Source organism: Centropristis striata, chromosome 10, assembly GCF_030273125.1.
Source record: "Centropristis striata isolate RG_2023a ecotype Rhode Island chromosome 10, C.striata_1.0, whole genome shotgun sequence".
Lineage (NCBI taxonomy): Eukaryota > Metazoa > Chordata > Actinopteri > Perciformes > Serranidae > Centropristis > Centropristis striata.
The window spans coordinates 8,221,811-8,243,640 of record NC_081526.1 but is presented as its reverse complement, the minus strand read 5'-3'; the positions used below and the strand labels follow the sequence as shown (position 1 = coordinate 8,243,640).

The following is a 21,830-nucleotide window of genomic DNA, read 5'->3' as shown; positions in this document are numbered from 1 at the left end:
TATAAAAGATAATCTTTCTAGTCATTCATTATTTTCACTTCATGATTTTAATTAAGAAAATTATCTTAATTAAATTTTCTTTTATAAGAGTTTGCAGCTTAAATTAAATGTTTATTTTTAAAGCTTTACAGTGGTGTTTGTGTTTCTTCTGCTTCTGCTGTGTGACATTAAAGCCTGTTTTGCACTTACAGGCGAAAAAGAGGAAGAAAGAAGAAGCAGCCAATGCCAAAATATTGGAGATTGAGAAGCGAAACAAGGTGAGAAAAATATATCAAACTGTTGCTTCTAGCAACTTCTATCTGCTTAAAACACAACTCAGCCTGCTCCCTTGTTCAGCTGCCACAAATGTCACTCATGCCCTTGAATCCCATTCTTTCCCCCCGCTAGTCTGCATTACAATGTTTTATGCTTCATTGTGCTGCTTGTCAGTATAATTCCTTGGTTAAAGGCACAACGAGTAGGATTTATCTGTTGTGGGATGTGAAAAAAATTCAGAGTTTGCTAATAGGCACTGCTACACACTTGTAGTTTTGTCTTAACCCTCTGAGGTCTGAGCCTATTTTGGCCGTTTTTCAATACTTTTGATTTTGCCCTTCATGTACCACATAAAAAATGTTTACTATACCCATATTTGGTATCCATTTTTTCTTCACCTATATGATTTGACAATTATTTTCTCACTTTAACCTACTTTATCAACATATTGAGCCCAAAAATCATGAAATCCGATTTGAAAAATGTTACTATTTACTACAATAAAAACCAAAAATATGCTCAATGAACCGTTTTGGAACTTGAAAATGTAAACATAGGATACAAATATGAACACATAAAAGGTAAAATTTAAATGTAATAAAACATTATTACACAGAGCTACACCAACGCTCAAATATTTCTGTACTATCAAATTAAAACTATCATATCTTTGGTTTACATGACCCAGGAATGTCAAACAAAACTTGGGAGAAAGTTTCAAGTCTGTACTTTGGAGTGAAGTTGATAGCAGCGCTCCATGTGACCCTTTTTTTTTTGTTAAAAGTCGCATGATCTGATCAGGACGGCACGATCATAGACCCCAGAGGGTTAACATAGTTGTTTTTGGGGCGGCATCCTGCTCAATGTGCCTTTAATCACTGTACTAAAAAGAGGGTGGGTCTCCCTACGTTATACATTAGGGCTGGGTGATATATCGATATAAAAAATATATCGATATATTTTTAAATGTGATATGGAATAAGACCATATCAATATATTTATCAATATAGATCAATATTTTTCTTTCTTTATATATAAATGCTGCCCTTACTAGGGTTTGTCAAATTTAATTATTTTGTAATGTTCGTTATTCTTTTCTCATATAAATATATTCATTTCAGAAAAAGATTGGCCTATTTTATTTCATAGGCTATTTTATTTAAGATATTTTTTTATTTAAATGTGCACTTTATAGAGCTTTGATTTGGAAAAAAAAGGTACTCCTGTTGTTATACAGTATTTATGTTCACTTAAATAAACGGTTTCAATAAAACTACTTGTGACATGTCTTATTTGGCTTAGACTTTGACTGAACATTTGCTCTCACTTTGCGATAAAAATATTGGGATATATATCGTATATTGATATTCAGCCTAAATATATCAAGATATGACTTTTGGTCCCTATTGCCCAGCCCTAGCATACATTTATCTATGAAAACTTTTCAACCAATGACGTCTAGAGGTCTAAAACGTTAGCATGATGTTGTTTAATATGTGTATTCTTTTTAAAATTATGTAAATTTGTGTGTACATGTTTTTTTTTTTAACTGACTTTTTTTTTCTTAAAGGAGAAGGAGATACGAAGACTGCAAGCGGTCATACTGAAGCACCAGGTATGATTTTTTTAATTATTATTATTACCCACAACCACATTATACCAAAGTCATTCTTACTCTGTTTAAATGTCTATGATTTGGTCTCCAACTAATGATCATAGAATTATTTTATACAGTATATCCTGTGAAATTATTCTGTTCGGTTCTTGGGTGTTTTGTTTTTTTTTAGGTTTGATTTTTCTTGCATTGATTTTCTTGTGTGATTTTCTATTCCTTAATATTCTGCCAACTCTTTCTACCAGGAGTTGGAGAGGCATAGACTAGATATGGTATGGGTATGTTTGTTTCTGTACACCTAACAACATTTGTGAACGTGTCGTGATAAATGGTTGCCATCATTGCAATGCGTAAAGTGTGGCATTGGCTGCAGTCATACTACATCCTTCTGCATGGCTTTTCCAGAACGGTGCACTGCATATGTCTGCGCTATTTGTCTCCCAGAGAAAACACATCCATTATCTGGCCACCACAGAGAACGTAACAGGATGCAAAGCCCTCTGATAGCCTGAAAGAACACCAACTACCTATTACTTTGTTTTTGTTTTGGATATATTAAATTTAGACGCTCAAAATCCTTTTACCCTAAAGCTTGTGAGCCAACTTTTTAATCCAGTCTGTCACCTGAGAAAAATCAATAAGCAGTTAGTTTTTGTGCAAGTGATTTACACCTCTGAATTAATGGAAAGCAAATTCTTGTTTTTTACTCCTTTGGAGTTTTAAATGTTTTATTATTGTTGTTTATTTGGGGTGCTAATTTCCCGAAATACATTTTAACTGTAACAGAGGCAAGAATATCATAGATGGACTCCATAGTTTAGTTTTTCAACTGAATCTCCAGGATAGTTTCATACGACATTGTTTATCAGTTGATTATAATTCTGTGCTTTGCTTGTCCCCGTGAATAATTGCTGCTTTTAGTTCTAAACCTCTTGGCCTCTACCTTTCAGTCTGCCTTCTCGCCGACATGCTCATGTTAAAAATGTCTGTTTCTGACTTTGAGCTTATGCTTTGTGTGTGCATCACTACCCGCGATGTAGCTCTTCATCTATCATTGTGCTCCATTTGGTTTAAAGGTACTATGTGTAAGTTTAGGAAAATCCTCATTGTTAATGACACCCGTGGCTCTAAGGTGAATTGCACAGGCGTGAGTGAGCTCTGACACGAGACTGATTGACTGGCATGCATCATGATTTTGAGTCATAACACTAGCTAGCTTGCCATTTGCAAATCATTTTTTTGGTCAATGTGTTTTTTATTGATTTTTCATTTAAGCAAAGTACAGTCACAACATAAACATAATGAACAGAGAAGGATCGAAATCAAGCACAACAGAAAACCAACCAACAACAGGAAAGCAAATAAATAAATAAAAAAAATTAATAGTAATAACAAATGAAAAAGCAGAGACACAGACAGGACACATGTACACCAGTACTACACTGCCCTACAAAGCTTCACTGCAGTAACTACATTTTTGGGCGAAATTTAGTTATAATTAAAAATGAACTCCTTGATGTCTGTTTTATCTTGTGACAAAGTTTTAGATTTAAATTTTGCTTTATTTCAGAGAATAATGATATAAAAATTGCAGTAACTACAAAATCCAACTCCTCGGGATATATATCGTATATCGATATTCAGCCTAAAGATACCAGGATTTGACTTTTGGTCCATATCGCCCAGCCCTAATTTCGCCGTTTTTTCCCCCTGAATTTTTTCTGAGTCCTTTACAAAGAAATCAGTCCACATGGTTGTTACAGGCAACAGAGAAAGTCAGTGCAGGTCTCAGTTTTTAAGTTATGTTACAATCCATTCACCTTTTGGCAATATAAAGCGTTTAATACAATAATTTGCTTCGCATAGTACCTTTAACTATTGTGTGTTTTTTACAATTGAATTAAGGTGCAATGACTATTGTGAAGAATTGTGATCTGTTTTTCTTTTTCTACTGTGCATGTACCACGGTTCACACTGTGTGTTGCATATATGAGCCATTTTCTGGTAAAAAAAAAACAGTGGGAGCTGTGAATAGAATTGAAACTTTGTCTGTGCTTTGTCAGGAGAGGGAAAGACGCAGGCAGCACATGATGCTCATGAAGGCTGTGGAGGCCCGCAAGAAGGCAGAGGTGGGTAACACCTGACCTGCTCACATTTCCTTGTTTGTCTTCATTGCCACTCCTGTGTTCTGCTACGCTTCTGTTTTCTTTTCTTTAGTAATTACATATTTTCGATGATTCAACACTGCGGTAATTGAGGTCATAGTTTGTGTTCCAGTCTCTGTAACTCTGAGCACAATAGTCTGCAGCAGTGTCATTAATACCTTCTCTTGGCTTCAGGAGAAAGAGCGTGTGAAGAAAGAGAAGAAGGATGAGAAACGGTTAAACAAGGAGAGGAAACTGGAGCTCAGAAGACTGGAACTGGAAAAAGCAAAGGAGCTGAAGAAACCAAATGAAGACATGTGTTTAGCGGATCATAAGGTATTCACACACTGTGGAGCTGCTGGCAGGTGAAAATAAGAGCCCATGTACTATATGTCACCGTGGATAGTCCCCATCTGTGGAGTGGATGTGTGTGAAAAAGATTGGATTTTCCACTAGCACAGGGATTTCTCTCGACATAGAAATCAATCAGTATAATCACGGCAGGAGCTATAGGCATGAAGATTAGAAATGCTTTTGACAAATTTATGGTTTCATTGTTTCACTATCAGATCTACCAAAATAGATGTGCAATATCACTGAAAGCATCTGGAATTGATTAAAAAGAAAGCAGGTGGAGGTCAAAATACTGCCACCAAGTGGCTACTGATGCAATAACATGAAACATTTAATACAAACTGTATAACTGGTCAAATATGTGTAATTGAAGAATTATTGGCTTAATTCAAAAAATTTGACTGAAAAGATACTCTGGAACTACTACTTTTTTTTCTAATTTTTGCTTTTACTGTATTATTATTGTTGAGACCCCCCCTTGAGAACAGGTTGATACATTTCAATGGATTCCTCCGAGTAAAAAAATGTCCAATTGTAAAATGTTTTTGAACACTTCTCTCACACAGGCTGTTTTTTTTTTTTATTTGCTTATGTGGGTTCTTTGTACAGGAACTAAATACAAATTGTTGAGAGATGATTAAAAATGTAACTTGTTTTTATTTCTCTCCAGCCACTTCCAGAGTTGTCCCGAATCGCTGGTTTAGTTCTACCAGGAAGCACCTTCTCCGACTGCCTGATGGTGCTGCAGTTTCTGCGCAGCTTTGGGAAGGTCCTCAGGTTAGACATCAATCCAAACATGCTCAACCTGAGTGACCTTCAAGAGGGCTTGCTCAACACTGGGGACAGTATGGGCAAGGTGCAGGACCTGCTGGTGAGCATGCTCTCTGCAGCTGTGTGTGACCCGGGTATACCTGCAGGGCACAAGGTGAGAGTCTGTTGATACATTTGAAATTGTTCCTCTAGTTTGATCTACGATATTATAGAAATATAACTTCACTGCTCTGCTTTTTTTAAATGCTTCTGTAACTAATGCAGCACTGACAACATAGGATAGAAAGGAAATGCTGATATGGAAGTATACATGCCTCTAAAAATCACTCTACGTTATCCATTAAACAAAAATGGGAGAAGGAGTCAGAAACAGAAATATCAGAAGAGACCTGGATAGAAATATGCAAGACACAAGCGGCCAATGCTAATTCAAGATCGTTAAGAGAGTTTGGCTGGAAGAATGTAGTGAGATTTTTCATGACTCCTAAAATAACAGCAGTGCAAACAGACACACAGAGCCGAGGCTTCTGTTGGAGACAATGTGGAACCTCTATGGCTAACCACTTTCATGTTTTTTGGGCCTGTCCGAAAATCCAGTCAGTCATTCTGGAGGGAGGCGTCAACCGAGATAAATAAAATCATAGGGGTGGATTTTGATTTCTCTTTTGTTTTCTGATATCTCTGTAAAATTCCGGAAACAGTCCTGCACAAGGACAAATACTTACCGAAGATGCTTTTGGCAAGTTGTAGGAAAGCCATAACCAGAAAGTGGTTGCAACTAGATCCCCCAACATTGGTCCAGTGGCGAGGGATCATTCAAGAAATTAACTGTTTGGAGAGACTTACTTCTGTTTTAAGACTTCAGTTGGAGAAATTTACTGAATGCTGGGAAAAAATGGATTGTGTATGCACCTTGAATAGTATGACATTATGCTATGGTGTATGTGTAAAATAATATTTAGATTTTAACTGTAACACCCACGATGATCTCATGTTCTTTGTACATGTAAACAAATAAAAAGTTAAAAAAAAGAAAGAAAAGAAAAGGAAATTCTGGCAGAGGAACGTCTGTTACAGGCTTACGAATCAGAACACGGATGTTTAGATTTATCTCAGGCTCTGTGCAGCTAAATGAAGAGTGTATTTGAGAGGCTATCACTGTTCAGAGCTGTTAGTATGCATATGAATGTTAAACCATCATTTTTAATGCATTCCCCAAAGCCATTTGTCCGTGCGGTGCTGAAAGGCTTAATCATGTCTGTAGGTAATTTTACATTAAATTGCATTATTACATCTCTTAGTATTATGGGCTGTCTCAGGCTGTGTGTACATTTAGTGAGATGTGCATTTAAAGACAAGCGATCGCAAAACTGTCAACTAAATAACATGTTTTACAATAATCTGCACATCCTAGATCCCATGAGTCTCACTGTAAGCACTGAGCATTGCTTACTTTACCTACAAGGTGATAATCGCTCAAAGGGACATTGTTCTACTTCCCACATTGTGCTCTTATGGCCTATATATCTATACTCTATTTCTACCAGAACAAGACCGCCTTAGGGGACCACCTGACTAACGTGGGGATCAACCGAGACAACGTGTCTGAGATCCTGCAGATCTATATGGAGGCTCACTGTGAGCAGACAGAGCTGACTGCCCTGGCCTTCAGCCTCAGGACCAAAGCCTTTCAGGCCCACAGCCCGTCACAGAAGGCCTCCATGCTCGCATTCCTGGTTAATGAGCTCTGCTGCAGTAAGGCTGTGATCAGGTGAGAGTCACGTCTCCTTCGGACAAACAACAGGCATATTGTGTTATTGAGTTTGCAATTTATCCAATAGAGCAGTGATTCCCAACCAAGAGGGGCCCAAAGATCCACAGGGGGGTTGCAAAGCCCTCTTGATTTTGAGGGGTGTAGTAAATCTAATTGTTCAATTTAGATGAGTCTGCATTTAATTCATTAGTGTAACAAAAACAACTAAATAAGGGCTACAATAAACGTTGATTCATTAATTGAAATAAATAAAATCATTATAGAAAAGTTTAAAAATAGGCTATATCGTGAGAACAAGGGTGTGTGTAACATCCCTTCTGCAGTAAACATAGAGGTAACCTCACCTAGCAACAGAAACACAGAGCTAATGGAAAAATGGGGAGACGAGAATGCTAAATATCTCAAAAAGAAAAAGAGAGGATACCATGAAAGTTACATTAAGTTCGGCTTCATAGAAGCAATAGACAATGGGGGGGGAGGGGGTTACCAAAGTTTACAATGGTAAATATGTGGATCCCACAAGGAAAAAGGTTGGGAACCACTGCAATAGAGCGAACTCTTTTATTTTTTAATAGGGCAGTAATGTTATTAACATAACATAACCTTATACCACAATATTTGAATTTTAACATTTTTTTCTAGGTTTGAAAAGTGCTTGAAACTGCTTGAAATGTCGATTTTTATAAGATACCAGGTGTACTTACACACATGTGGCACATTCTGAAACATGAAACTGTTTTCTATAACTTAATTTTATTTTTTTTGAAAGATTTTTCGTTGATTTTTAGCACAGTAAAATAAATTAATGTGATTTCGAAGATGAATAAACAACATATTGTAATAGGGCTGGGCGACATGGACCAAAAGTCATATCCCGATATATTTAGGCTGAATATCGATATATGATAAATATCCCGATATTTTTATCACAAAAAATATAATAGGCCAATATTTTTCTGAAATAAATATATTTATATGAGAAAAGAATAACAAACATTACAAAATAACTAAATATGACAAACCCTAGTAAGGGCAACATTTATATATATAAAAGAGATTTTTTTTAACTATATCGATATATGCGATATGGTCTAATTCCATATCACATTTAAAAATATATCGATATATTTTTTATATCCATATATTGCCCAGCCCTATATTGTCCACTGTATTCAATTTGCCGCAGCTGTAAGGTGCCGTAAAAATGTGCCTTTATAAAAGCTTTAAAGGTGCTTGAATTTGATTTTGGAAAAGGACACAGAGTGATAAACTCTGTAATGAACTGCCAGTAAATTCTTCTTCCCTCTAAGTCTGTATAAACAAGTGTTCCTTATGTGCCTAAAGCAAACATGTTAATCTCTGTGTCTGAGTGTGGAAAGTATTGGCTTATTTTATTCATGGAGGCTTCACTTTTAATAGAAAAACTAAAGTTCCAAAAGGAATAAGACAAAACTGTGGTCTGATGGACAGTTTCACAATGTTGCATCAAACTACGTGTCATCAATTTTTCAGTGGTACTGGTAACACTTTGAAACTCTTTTGCTGCACACTGTAGTGTGATGCAAAGGAGTCATGCTCTTTTTATAATGCAAAAAAAGGTGTTAATTTTTGTCTGCTACTTTGCAGTGAGATCGACAAAAACATAGATCACATGACCAACCTGAGGAAGGATAAGTGGGTTGTAGAGGGAAAACTTCGCAAGTGAGTAAACGCTATTGGAAGAATCTTTGCTTACACTTTCTGAATGAACTTTTGATGCTGAAAACAGTAAAACGTTTACACGACAAACTGCCATTTTTGTGTCCAAAGACTGAGGAGCATTCATGCCAAGAAGACGGGGAAGAGAGACAGCAGCGTGGGGGGAGAGGACAGCCACACCTTCGTCATCCCCACTGTCAGAAACAAATGCAAGAGGAAAGAAGGGGACAGTGAGGAGGAAGAGGACGAGGATGACGACAGTGAAGACCAAGGAGACGATGACGACGACGAGGAGGAAGAGTCGGGGGGAAAGAAGGGGAAGAAAGCAGAGATCTGTGAAGAGGAGGTCAGTGACAGTGGCGATGCTTTTACTGCAACTAGCGGCTAAATCAGTGTTTGTTGTAGTAAATGTCAGCTGGTCCACTGAAGTCACACTAATGAGATGTTTTCATCTAGGACGACAGTGTGCACTCAGCCAGCATGGAGGAGCTGGAGAGACAGATAGAGAAAACATACAAGGTAAATTAAACCCTATGAGACTTTTGGGTGATTCTCATGAACATGGTACAGCTCATAGCAAAAATCCAAGAGCATTGAATACATATTTTCTTTGACCCTTTATACTTATACAATCTAAAGTCACTGTTTAATATGAATTTATAATCTATTCTAAACATTTTAAGGTATTTTCTGACATTTTTAGAGCAAAATTCATTACCGTAACACATTTTTAAATAGAAATAAAAAATCAATGACATTTTTTTTTCTTCTTTCTTTGGCAAGCACCTAAATATGCTCAAGGGTAGCGGTTATCACCAAAATGTAGTTTATTAAAACATATTTTAATTCAAACAATTCTTTCATTACCGTAATATTTAACCATTTTTTTCTCATCAATTTTCAGTCAGATTTTGTTCTTTATACATTGTTAAAAACCATTATGTTTGATTATATTCTGTTAAATTATACATTTTTAAACAAATGTATATTTATTTTTATAAAGTTTATTAAATATTTATTGTATATAAGTGTGGGGAAACCATGACATTTTTATCTGGACGCATTACAGTAATGAATTTTTTAAATCAAAAATATGTTAAAAAATGTAAAAAATATAATTTTTAGCACAAAACAATGAATTGTGCCTCATTATGGCTATATTGTTCATTCATATAAAAGTGAAATATATTTAGTTTAATAAAGTATGTCCTTATAATCTTCACAGACATAGTTTAGACTGGCTTCATGAGAATCACCCTTTTGTTTTTTCTCTCAGGATGAGCCCTTCAATGACCTCGTAGTTGAACCTGCTGTGCTTTCTGTCTCTTTAGCAACAGAGTCAGATCAGACAGAAGTTATTTGATGCGTCTCACTCTCTGCGCTCCATGACGATTGGACAGGACCGATACAAGAGACGTTACTGGGTCTTTCCGCACTGCAGCGGCATCTTCGTGGAAGGCATGGAGAGCGGAGAAGGTACTTTGCAAAACTGAAAACTCCAGCTGTGCAATGTAACTAAGTACATTTACTCAAGTACTGTACTTAAATAGTCTGGCTAGTACTTAAATACAATTTGAGGTACTTGTACTTTACTTGAGTATTTCTATTTTATGTAACTTTATACTTTTACTACACTACATTTTGAGGTAAATATTGTACTTTTCCCTCCACGTTACTTTTTATGTCAGGATTTACCATAAAAAGCACAACCAATTTAAAGTGATTAGACATTTGTTTAAATTAAACCTCTTTACAATATAATAAGTAGTTAAAATGGCCCCTACCTTGAGAAAATTAAAACACTGCTTAAGTAGATGCATCAATACGAATAATCTAATAATATATTTGGAATATATAAAACAATCTGAGTGGGGTCATTCTGTATAATTATGTCAGTAATTCAAAATTGAAAAAGTGGGAATAACACATTATATGGAACCGTTACACACAAAATGAAACATTTCATGTCTTAATTTATCTAATTTCTTCTAATTATAATGATTATGGCTTACATTTAATGAAGACCTAAAATACTGTTTTAAAAAAAATGTAATATTACAAAAGACCAATTTTAAAAACTATTTTTAATATGGAAATGTTGGCCTCTGAAAAGTATGTCCATCTATATTACTTAATACTTGGTTGGGGCTGTTTGACTTGAACTAATGGAAATGGACTTTTACATGATATTCTAATGTATTGAGATGCACCTGTAATTGCAAAAATCAATGCAGCACAAAACTTATTTTATCACGATTATCTTGTTTCTATTATTAAAAGTGGAAATCTGTTTTTAATTAATTAATGGCCCAGCCCTAATAGAATATGTTGTAGCTCTTTGCCTGACCTAACGTCACCTTTTCATCTTTCTCAGGTTGTGAAGAGGCGGAGAAGGAACAGACAAGACAGAGCTCCGCTCAAGTGACCAGGATAAAAGAAGAAGAGCCTGAAGAGACTAAGAAGCCAGCGGTCTGCAGCCCCGCGCAGAGCACAGACGGCAGTATAACCACACCAGAGAGCCAGCAGGACAAGGACAGCCTCAATCTCTTCCTCCAGAAACCTGGCTCCTTCTCAAAGCTCAGCAAACTCCTTGAAGTTGCCAAAATGGCTCAAGATTCAGACATCAATTCTCACAACAGTCACTCTGCTAAAGTCCCCACCACTGCACCTTATCCTTCATATCCCACCTCTCAGACAGCCACTATGCAGCAGGGACTGATGGATAAAACAGATACTTTAGTGCCATCTCTGCTTAACGCCCCCCAGCTCAGAAGTAGTCCCTGGATAACCTGCAGCCCGCAGTCTATCCTCCACGACGACCATCCCTCCAAGATCCTGATGGAAAAGAGCAACCAGTGGTTTAGCCTCCTGCCTCGCTCTCCTTGCGACGAATCCTCCTTCACCTCCGGCTCCAGCCCTCCAGCCTCCTCCTCCCCACTTCAGAACACCAAATCCCCCTCCTCCCTCTCCCCTAATCCTCGAGCTGCAGCCAGTTCCAGTTCTCCTGCTGGGATCAATAACATGCAGCCGTCTGTCCTTCAGGTTTGTTGATAACAATAATCTCAGTCGCATTATGTAAGATCACACTGTGAGTTTGATAAAAAACACAAGTTAGATTCTTTTAAGTGCCACCACTGTATCATCTTATACATTATGCATGTGAAAGTGCCGTCTGATCATAATTTAAAGTGTCTGTGTTCTTCCCCTCAGCAAAAGTCTGGCATTCATCAAAGCAGACTGACCCAGTGTGACGTGTCCAGTCCCAGTATGCGCTTCTCTGGTCTCTGGACTTCACTACCCCCCATGCAGGATCAGGAATCCCAGCATGCAGAGAGTAATGACAGCAGGGTCCTCTTCCTGGCAAATAACAACTCTGTCAACAAGAGTGAGACCCCAGAGCCCCTGAGTGACAGGCCTGATAGTGGCTCATTCCCCGCTGTGGAAGGGGCCAAAACCCAGGACTACCCGAGTCCTCAGCCGATCCCCGAGGGTAAGACAGGCTCAGCGCCAAGACACACAAGTCAGATATGCTCGAAAGATATTCACTGCCCAGACAGACTGTCAATCACTTGTACAACTTCTCTTATGTGGCTAAATTTAAACAATTAATGTGACAATGGGTTATTAAATTTGTGCATGTGTGCGTGTGTGTGTTGGCAGAGATGCTGTGTGGCTGGTGGAGGGTGGCAGACAGGGAGGAACTGCACAGTCTGGTCACGGCCCTCCACAGTCGAGGCATCAGAGAGAAGGCCCTGCAGAAACAGATCCAAAAACATATGGAGTATACCACCCAGCTCTGTGCCAACAGCAAAGATGGTTTGTCCACATTTCCTCTGCTCTGTTTACATCAAGAGTCAACAGACTCTAATGTTATTTGACCTTTTGTAATCTGGTACGAGGTCGCTTTAAAATAAAGGAATACTTAAGGGACAAATGGTCACTTTAGATTAACCTCTAGAACTAATCCTCAGAGTAACCAAAAAACAACAACAAACATAAAAAAAACAGTACATTAATAGGCAAAAAATAATACATTAAAAATTAAGAGAGAGAGAGAGAAAAAAATAAAATAATAATAATAATAATAAATAATTAAAAAATAAACAAGGTAAAAAAGGGAAAGAAAAAAAAAAGCTTTGTATATAAATTTCTCACCCTGTGGTTCTTTTAATTTTTATAGAAAACTATCTTTCTTTAATGGCTCTAAAGTAAAGAGAGAATAAAAAAACTGAGTACATTTTAGCATGTGAGACTGTTTAATGTTTTAAATAGTAAGATTTTATCTAAAATGCTTTGTGGGGTAGTGAGCATGATTAAATAAATGAATTTGATTATACTACACATGTTGTGTGAGAGCTTGTAAACAGGTTTAAAAGTATTCTTTTAAATATAAGTCTGCTTTCAATAGTTTGTCATTTTTGTATGCTTATGTGGTGGCAGGGATCGATGTGGCAAAGCTGGAGAAGCAGGAGGTGAATGAGGAGACCGTGGCCACTTGGTGTGTTGAGGAGCAGGCCATGGAGGTGGACATCAGCCTGCTGCAGCACGTCGAGGCTCTGGAGAGGAAAGTCGTCTCTGCTGGCCTTCAGGTCAAGGTACAGGCCAATGAGCATCCTACTCTTTCATCTGCATGCAGCTCATATAGAAAATAAACCACTAAGTTTAATCTCGTAAATGTATTTCTCAAAATATTATCCCCCTCCCCCTGGTCCATATGGGTTTTTTTTCTGGCTGTATGTAATATCCTCCAATATTCTCTAGGGTTGAAATTTGGAATTTGCAAGTATTTCAATGAGTGCCCCATTAAGGGTTAAGGATGCACACAGATATGAAAAGGAAAAAAAACACAGTCCAGAACATGAAATGGCGTATAATCCAGAAGATGAACTGTGAAACTACATTGAAAGTCTAGACGTGACAGCAGTGTCTCCTGCAGAGAGAGCAACTGAACAGAGAAGAGCCTTCAATTAAGATACTCTATTACTGAAATCCTTTTAGTCCCTGGATCAATAAGATGTTATGTAATGGCATGGGGACCGCATGCACAGCTGATGATGCCAGTGGGTGACCTTCTGAACACACTGTTTTTATCCAAATTCATTTTCATGATCCAATATTCATTTCATTTCACCTTTATTTATTCAGGGAGGGCCAATTGAGAGCAAGCTCTCATTTCCAATGGCGCCCTGATTACAGCACAAATACAATTCAACACAGTACAATACATATCCATAATAATATACAAGCAACAGAAGCACACAATGAATTCAACAAGCACATGTACATTCAGAAATCATAAGATCAACAAGAATGTCTTTAAAATGATTAAAAGGAACCCAACTGAAGCTGAGACAGTAGATTATTCCATTTAAAAGGAGCAAAATTAAAAAAAGTGAATTTCCCTACCTCCGTTTCAACAGCAGGGATATTAAGAGCCAGTATGTTATGTGATATTATATTATTATATATAAGAGCCAGTGGGTTATGTGCATGAGTGGGATAGTTCAGAGATCTGAAGCTCAGTAGGCTCGATAAGTAGAGTGAAAGTTTTTTAGTAGTGCCTTATGAATAAACAATATACAGTGTTGCTCCCTTCTTAGAGCCAGGGAAGTCCAACCTATATGCTCGTCCTTATCCTGTGACTTACTCTGTCTTGATGTTAATTACTGTGTCTTCAAATGTGACAATGTCTCCCTCAGGGTTGGATGTGTCCCGAGCCCCAGTCAGAACAAGATGATCTGGTGTATCATGAACACAAGCTCTTATCTTCCCCTGCTCCAGAGAAGAAAGGACAGAGGGAAACCAGCCAGGAGGAACTTCCTGGCACCATAGTGCGACGGCCCGACAATCCCCTTGATATAGCTGTCATCAGGCTGGCAGAGCTGGAGAGGAACATCGAGCGAAGGTACCCAGAGAGAAAAGACCCTTTAAGTGGAACCTTTCAGATCAGGCTGGATAATGTCACTGTACATGCAGCATCCTCTAGTGGTGATGATGAAGCAAAGGTTCATCACACACTCATTCTAGAGGTTTTTTACTGTCTCTTGCTGAGGCCTTTTTATTTTATCATTCATTGTGATAATGTGGCTGCTGTACAGTTATGCTCCTGTCCCTCTCTCTGTCACCTGGAAGCAGTGAGGAGGAGGTGGCGCCGGGGATGAAGCTGTGGCGTAAAGCCATCAATGACGTCCGCAGCTCAGCTCAGCTCTCACTCTGCATTCAGCAGCTGCAGAAGTCCATCGCCTGGGAGCGATCCATCATGAAAGTGGTAAGTTACACTTTCTTTTTTATAATCGCAAATGAGGTTGTTTTTTTTTTTTTTACATTTTATCATACATAAATTATAACAACAATTTATAGCTTGCACTAAAGATGTCCCTCTGTGTGAAGATTGATTTTTAACCGTACTATGTGGTTTTTTTGGAAAATCTATGGTATTGATGATACCGGTGGCCATTAAGTAAACTGCAGTCAGCAGCTTGTTGTTTATGCACATGTACGAAAGTTGCCCCTGCTTTCCATTGCTCTCGGCCAGTAGAAAGTTACTTTTAGTTCCTGTATACAGTGACACAATTTGTTGTTGCCTTAAAACAACATTCATTCATGCATTCATTCATTCATTCATTATCCTTGTCCACTTATCTGCAATCGCGGAGGGCTGGAGCCAATCCTAGCTGACATTGTGCGAGGGGCGGGGTACATCACCAGACTTTCACAGGGCTGACACATAGAGGCAGACAGTCACGCTCTCATTCACTCCTACGGGCAATTTAGAGTCACCAATTCAACCTAAGTGCATGTTTTTGGACTGTGCCGGAGTCTAAAAACAACATCGTTTTTCATAATACATAAGTTGTATCATGCTGTAGCATCACCATTCTAATGTTAGCTATTGCTGCACACTGTTGGTGCTGCAGGAGAACTGAAGGGAGGCAAGGCACATAAACATGACATTCTTTGGATTTTCCAGGCAGAACCAACCGGATTCCTTAACATAGAAATCAGTTCAGTGGAAAAAGCCAGGGAAGGTTCATATTTACACCACAATTCGTTCACACATTGGCAATACATGATTAGTACATGTATCTTCTTAAACATACAGGTGCATCTCAATAAATTAGAATATGATGGAAAAGTCCATTTCCAGCAGTTCAAGTCAAATAGCCTCAACCAAGTATTGAGTCATATAGATGGACATACTTTTCAGAGGCCAACATTTCCATATTAAACATACTTTTTAAAATTTAGGTTTTTATTAAATATAACACATAATCATTATAATTAGAGGACATTAAATAAATTAAGACACGTTTCATTCTGTGTGTAATGGATTTATATAATGTGTTATTTCCACCTTTTGAATTGAATTACTGACATAAATAGACTTTTCTATGATATTCTAATGTATTGAGATGCACCTGTATGTACATTTTTGAAGGTGGCACAATTTCTCATTCCATTTCACAAAATATGAAATATAAAAACAGCATAGATTATTGGTTTATTAAGTTTATATGCTTCTTGGAAACATTCAAAGAAAACACAATAAATCTGCACTGTTTGTGTTCTCGAAAGCGGGAATGTTTTTAGGCAAAAGGTGAAAAGAGGGAGGGGAAAGGAAAGGTTTGTTCACACCATCAATCTAGCATACATCATTACCAGGCAACAATCATATCAGGTAATAGCATAATTAGTAATAAATCAGTCAATATGCCACAGACAACACAGAATAGATATAAATCACTACTTCTCATAGTGATGTATCTTTCACAACTACTATATCTGGTGTTTCCAGCACTGCCAGCTCTGTCGAAAGGGGGATAATGAAGAACTGCTGTTACTCTGTGACGGCTGTGACAAAGGCTGCCACACTTACTGCCACAAACCCAAGATCACCACAGTACCTGACGGGGACTGGTTTTGTCCCACTTGTGTAGCGAAGGTACACCAGCATCCCCCGAGTGTTTATTTCACTATTGCAGCAGCTCTTAATTGTCAAAAGAGCTCTGTCACATGTATACATCCAATTAATTGATTTGAATACAATATATTTTGCGCGTCTCTTCACCACTCCCCTGTGCGTTCTGTCATTCAGGAGAGCGGTCAATCCCCACGGAGCAGGAATCAACAGAGCCGAACAGCTGGAGGAGGGAAGAAAGGCAGCGAGGTAAAACGAAACAGCAAGCCATCTGTGGTAGGAGAGCTCATCAAAGAAGAGGCTGCCAGCAGCAACATCGTGCCAAAGAGAGGTACCAAGGAGTTCAAAAAGAGAAAAGGAGACGACAGCCCGCCCAGCTCCCAGTGCGGCCATGACAGCCCTGTGTCTTGTGGGAAAAAAGCCAAAACGGCCAAAGACAACAACACAAATGGGCTGGCGACATGCCGGTATGCACCAAAACACACCTACTGAATGCATAGCAGCACTTTACTTTACTTCTTATTGTTAAAGTGTTTCGTATCATACATAAACATCATTTTTAAAACAAAAGTAGGTTCTTCAGGCCGTCTGCAGGAAATTATATGAAATGAAACTAATGAATGAAAATAATTCCTTACATTTTAGTTTTCATTCATCATTAGTGTAGGCCCAAAGCAATTTGTGTTCTACAGTTGTAAAACTGTGCAGCTTATAAACGGCATTTAAATTTTTTTGTTAAAACTATAATGAGCATCATAGCTTACTAAAGTCTATGGCCTGGTGCCTTACCTTCTAAATCTAAAGACTACATGTCTTATTTTCTGTTTCCCTTTCGATTCTTAATCTCCTGAGTCGTTTCTTTGGTGTCCAGCCTCTCAGTTGCACTTGAGTCCTTGCTGCATTCGGACAAAATCATATTAATAAATGCTCATTATGACCTATTAGTAATATTTGTAGGCTGTTTTATCTTCATTGTGAGGCCCAAAATAAGGTTTGTGGCTCCATTATGACATTTTTTCTGTTTTTGTGCCACTCATGGCTTCTGTACATACATAGTCTTCCAATGCTTTTCTGTAATTGATAGATAAATAGATTTAAATTATATCAACTAATATTTTCTCTTCCAGAGTGCTGCTGGCTGAGCTGGAGGCCCATCAGGACGCTTGGCCCTTCCTCACGCCTGTCAACCAGAAAGCCGTCCCTGGATACAGAAAGGTCATCAGGAAGCCGATGGACTTCTCCACCATCAGAGAGAAGCTCACCAACCACCAGTATGTGCTACTGTCTCAGCGTTGTGTTTTTAACTAGATTTAGCTGTATGTTTGTCATGTGCATGTACTCCATGTATATATATATATTTATTTTTTCCCAAAATATTTTTATTGTCAACTACCAAAGTAAAAAAACAATACACATACACAGACACACACACACACACACGTATAATAGTAGTAATAATAATAATAATAAAGATAAAGATGATATTACTACTACTACTACTACTACTACTACTACTACTAATTATAATAATAATAATAATAATAATAATAATAAATAAATAAAACTTGACACAAACCATAACATGCCAAAACAAAATACACACAAAAAGACTTGTTAACAATAAAAAATAAATAAGTAAATAGATAAATAAATATATAAACAAGATAAAAAATATAAATAAATAAATACAGACTCACACAAACCATAACATGCCAAAACAAAGTACACACAAAAAGACTTGACAATAACAATAAAAAAGTAAATAGATAAATAAATATATAAACAAGATAAAAATATAAATAAATAAATACAGACTTGACACAAACCATAACATGCCAAAACAAAATACACACAAAAAGACTTGACAATAACAATAATTTAAAAAAAAAGTAAATAGATAAATAAATATGTAAACAAGATAAAAATAAATAAAGACTTTACACAAACCATAACATACCAAAACAGATGAGAGGCTTAATGACAGAGTTGAATGTCCACTTGAGTGCATGAAATAATTCAGAATAGATACCTACAGTTTCAGCTACTCCAGGATAGGTATCCATACACCATAGAATTTCTGTAAGTTCATGTACTCTATATTTTTGATAACTTTGCATTTTTTTATATGGGTAAATAAGTAAAATCTTGTCTGATTATTACAGGTACTTGAGTTTGGAAACTTTCATCGTTGACGTGAACCTGGTCTTTGATAACTGTGAAAAATTTAACGAAGATGATTCGGAAATTGGACGAGCCGGCCACAGCATGAGGAGATTTTTTGACAAACGATGGACTGAACTGCTGGAGTAAAGCATTTCCAGCGTTGACCTTCTACGCTCCTCTCTACATATCAAACTTCATTTTCGGTGTAAGAGGCCTTCTCTTCACCTCAGACACTAAATCAATAAAAAAAAGTTCTAATAATAACACTGACGTGCAATGTGAAAGGACAAATTCTCCTGCTGAGAAAACACACTTCATGGATTCGTATCTTAAAGTGCAATACTGTTTTCTTTATCAAAACGCACTGACTCTTGGACTCAATATTGTATTTGGGAATTAAATATTTCCACAGTAGATAGGCCTTTGGCTTTTTTTTTTATATCATCAGTACTTTAGTGTATATGTGTGTATTTATTTTCTCAAGTATTTATGTCCACTCAGTCTTTTCTAAGAAAACGTAGGAAATGGCAACCAGCTTTAAAAAAAAAACAACAACAACTAAAGATTGTTTAATGGACTTTTGAACAAGCCAATCAAAAAGATAATTGTTTACAGCTTTTTGACTGTAGGGTGCCAGCAGTATTACTGTAAGTCTGGAAGTTAAGTGTGTAAAGTACAAGGAGGTATCACTGTCATTATTTACAAGTCTTATTTCTAACATGTATAGAGTGTACATACAGTACAGTCTTACTGTTGATGCATAAGGATGATTGTAGCACTTATTATGTCTTATATTGTACTTTGCCTGTGCTGAATATCCACTCAACACACTGTGGTCTCCTCAGTATTGTAGTGCCTGACCTCTGACCTCTAAACACTGTTTGGAGGAGTGTGTTTGTCTTCTATTTTCAGTGTGTGTGTGGGTGTGTGTGGGTGTGTGTGTGTCCTGCACACTATACTGTAGGAAACCCTCACACAAAATGTAAAGATCTTTACAGCGTCTCCTCTGAAAAGAATCGATGTGGTGCATATAGTGTGTTTCATCTCCAAGCATTTCCTTCAGCCAGAGTCTTGTCAGACATCCTGCGGACAGACGTGAAACCTGCACTGGGCTTTAATCCAGCTGGGAGTCAGACAGTGTCACGGTCCACCGGAGGCATCTCAAGACAGCTGAAGTCAGAAGACTTGAAGTAACTGTATTTTATTATGAATATTGTGAAATGAGTAGCGACTTTTGTGGGAATATTATTTTTGAATAGTGGGTGTGTGGCACAGATAAAATAAACCTGTTTTTCAAATGAACACTGTTACGCCCCTCACTATCTTCAGTATTCAGAGTGATTTAGAATCTTTTTTATTCACTGCAGTAGTGGAATACAACACAGTACATTTCCCCAAGTACCTCCACATTTTAATACTTTATACTTATATTTCACTTCAGATGAATTTTTTTACATTCATTTCACAGCTATGTTGTAGTCACTAAGTAAAAAAAAAGGTATTGGTTTAAAATAATGAGAAATTTTCAGTATTAGGAGTGATTTAGAATCTTTTTTATTCACTGCAATAGTGGAATACAACACAGTACATTTCCCCAAGTACCTAACTTGTACACTAGTATTTCTACATCTTAATACTTTATACTTATATTTCACTTCAGAGGAACAGCTATATTGTAGTCACTAAGTAAAAAAAATGGTATTGGTTTAAAATAATGAGAAATTTTCTAAAAATAATGACTTGGCATCTCACACTAATAAGCTTAATTTGAAAGTCATTGTTTTGAGAGTTTTTCAATATTTTGCAATAACTCATTTTTTATAAAAACTCACTAATTTAGAAAAAGTTTTTTGTTTGTGTCGATGTGGGATACAGAATTACGCTAAGTCATCTGCTAATGCTAGCTAGCTGGGTTATCAGGCAGAAATCTATTCAGAATGAACGTCTGACCCTTTAAGTGTCTTTTAGTGCAACTGAACACTGAACAAGATATTTTAAGCAATAAAAATGATAGTTATCTTTCATGAAGTAAAAACTCACTTTGAAAGGGTAAAAACTTTAAGATGAAAACACAGTGAGTCCTGCCAATCATATTTTAGTCACACCCTACAATACACCCTGCTTTGCTTTATCATGTATTAAACCAAAATTTACAAAATCAACAACATGCTGTATTGAAAACGACTTAAAAATTAACAATTGAGACCACAAACACATTGGGAAAATGTTTCCTGAGGTAATAAATAAAGTGAAAAGTAGGGGCATTTTCTTATTGACTTACAAATTGACTCCTTTTTGCAATCATTGTAGTGGCCCCCTGCTGGCCATTAGAAAGAATGCAGGTCTAAAGCACATCCATATTGGCTTCACTTTTCAGGCCCAGATGATCCCTTTAATGACTTTAATGACGATCTTTTTTCTCCCATTACTTTGGTAGAAAAGGTCTTCCATACTATATGCGGATCTTTTCCTTAAAGGTCCCATATTGTAAAGAGTGAACATTTTTTTCATAAAGCAGATCTATGTGCTGTGTAAATACTGTGAAAGTATCAAAACACTTAGAATCACATCCACATCCACAGAGAAATACACACAGCCTGTATTCAGAAACTGTGCATTTAAACAAGCTGTCAGAACTTCTGTGAGGTTGTGATGTCACAACTGTCCTATATATAAGTAGAAAGTGTTACTATAATGCCGTTACAGTCATTCCCCGGCTGCAATGAAGGTGCAGAGATGCTGAGAGCGCAGATGTGGAAGACTTGGAAACACTGACCAATCAAAGCAGACTGGCCTTTTTTAGGAGAGGGGTCTTAAATAGACAGGCACTAAAACAGAGCATTTCAGACACAGGCTGAATTCAGATATATTGAGATTGACAATATGAGAGAAATAATGTGTACTTTGACTATTAAGGCAGGTAAACATGTTCTAGTAGAAACCCATAAAACAAAAATGTACCTGAAAATGAACACAATATGTCTCCTTTAATAATTCCAATGCAATAATATAAATGTAACAACAGCCATTCTGGATTAGGTTCTACTTTTTTTCTAATGTAGCTGATAAATTGCAAGTACTATAGTAATGTTTCCATTTTCCCTGCAGTGTTTTTGACTTTACTGTACTTAAAGTGGG

General features: G+C 37.1%; 1 protein-coding gene across 1 annotated transcript in view; it reads left to right on the top strand.

Annotated features, from left to right (window-relative positions):
• Positions 1-19,994, top strand: part of LOC131979119 (bromodomain adjacent to zinc finger domain protein 2B-like) — a 67,278-nt gene extending 47,284 nt beyond the window's left edge. The window contains exons 19-39 of the mRNA XM_059343033.1: positions 192-257; positions 1,826-1,870; positions 2,116-2,142; positions 3,934-3,999; positions 4,210-4,350; positions 5,039-5,293; positions 6,687-6,910; positions 8,540-8,614; positions 8,723-8,957; positions 9,068-9,130; positions 9,943-10,087; positions 10,986-11,653; positions 11,822-12,101; positions 12,272-12,427; positions 13,052-13,206; positions 14,311-14,516; positions 14,744-14,879; positions 16,407-16,553; positions 16,707-16,996; positions 17,657-17,800; positions 18,692-19,994. Of these exons, the coding sequence (XP_059199016.1) occupies positions 192-257; positions 1,826-1,870; positions 2,116-2,142; positions 3,934-3,999; positions 4,210-4,350; positions 5,039-5,293; positions 6,687-6,910; positions 8,540-8,614; positions 8,723-8,957; positions 9,068-9,130; positions 9,943-10,087; positions 10,986-11,653; positions 11,822-12,101; positions 12,272-12,427; positions 13,052-13,206; positions 14,311-14,516; positions 14,744-14,879; positions 16,407-16,553; positions 16,707-16,996; positions 17,657-17,800; positions 18,692-18,839 (3,672 nt within the window). The 3' untranslated portion in view covers positions 18,840-19,994. The remainder of the gene's footprint in view (positions 1-191; positions 258-1,825; positions 1,871-2,115; positions 2,143-3,933; positions 4,000-4,209; positions 4,351-5,038; positions 5,294-6,686; positions 6,911-8,539; positions 8,615-8,722; positions 8,958-9,067; positions 9,131-9,942; positions 10,088-10,985; positions 11,654-11,821; positions 12,102-12,271; positions 12,428-13,051; positions 13,207-14,310; positions 14,517-14,743; positions 14,880-16,406; positions 16,554-16,706; positions 16,997-17,656; positions 17,801-18,691) is intronic.
• Positions 19,995-21,830: the final 1,836 nt, after the last annotated feature.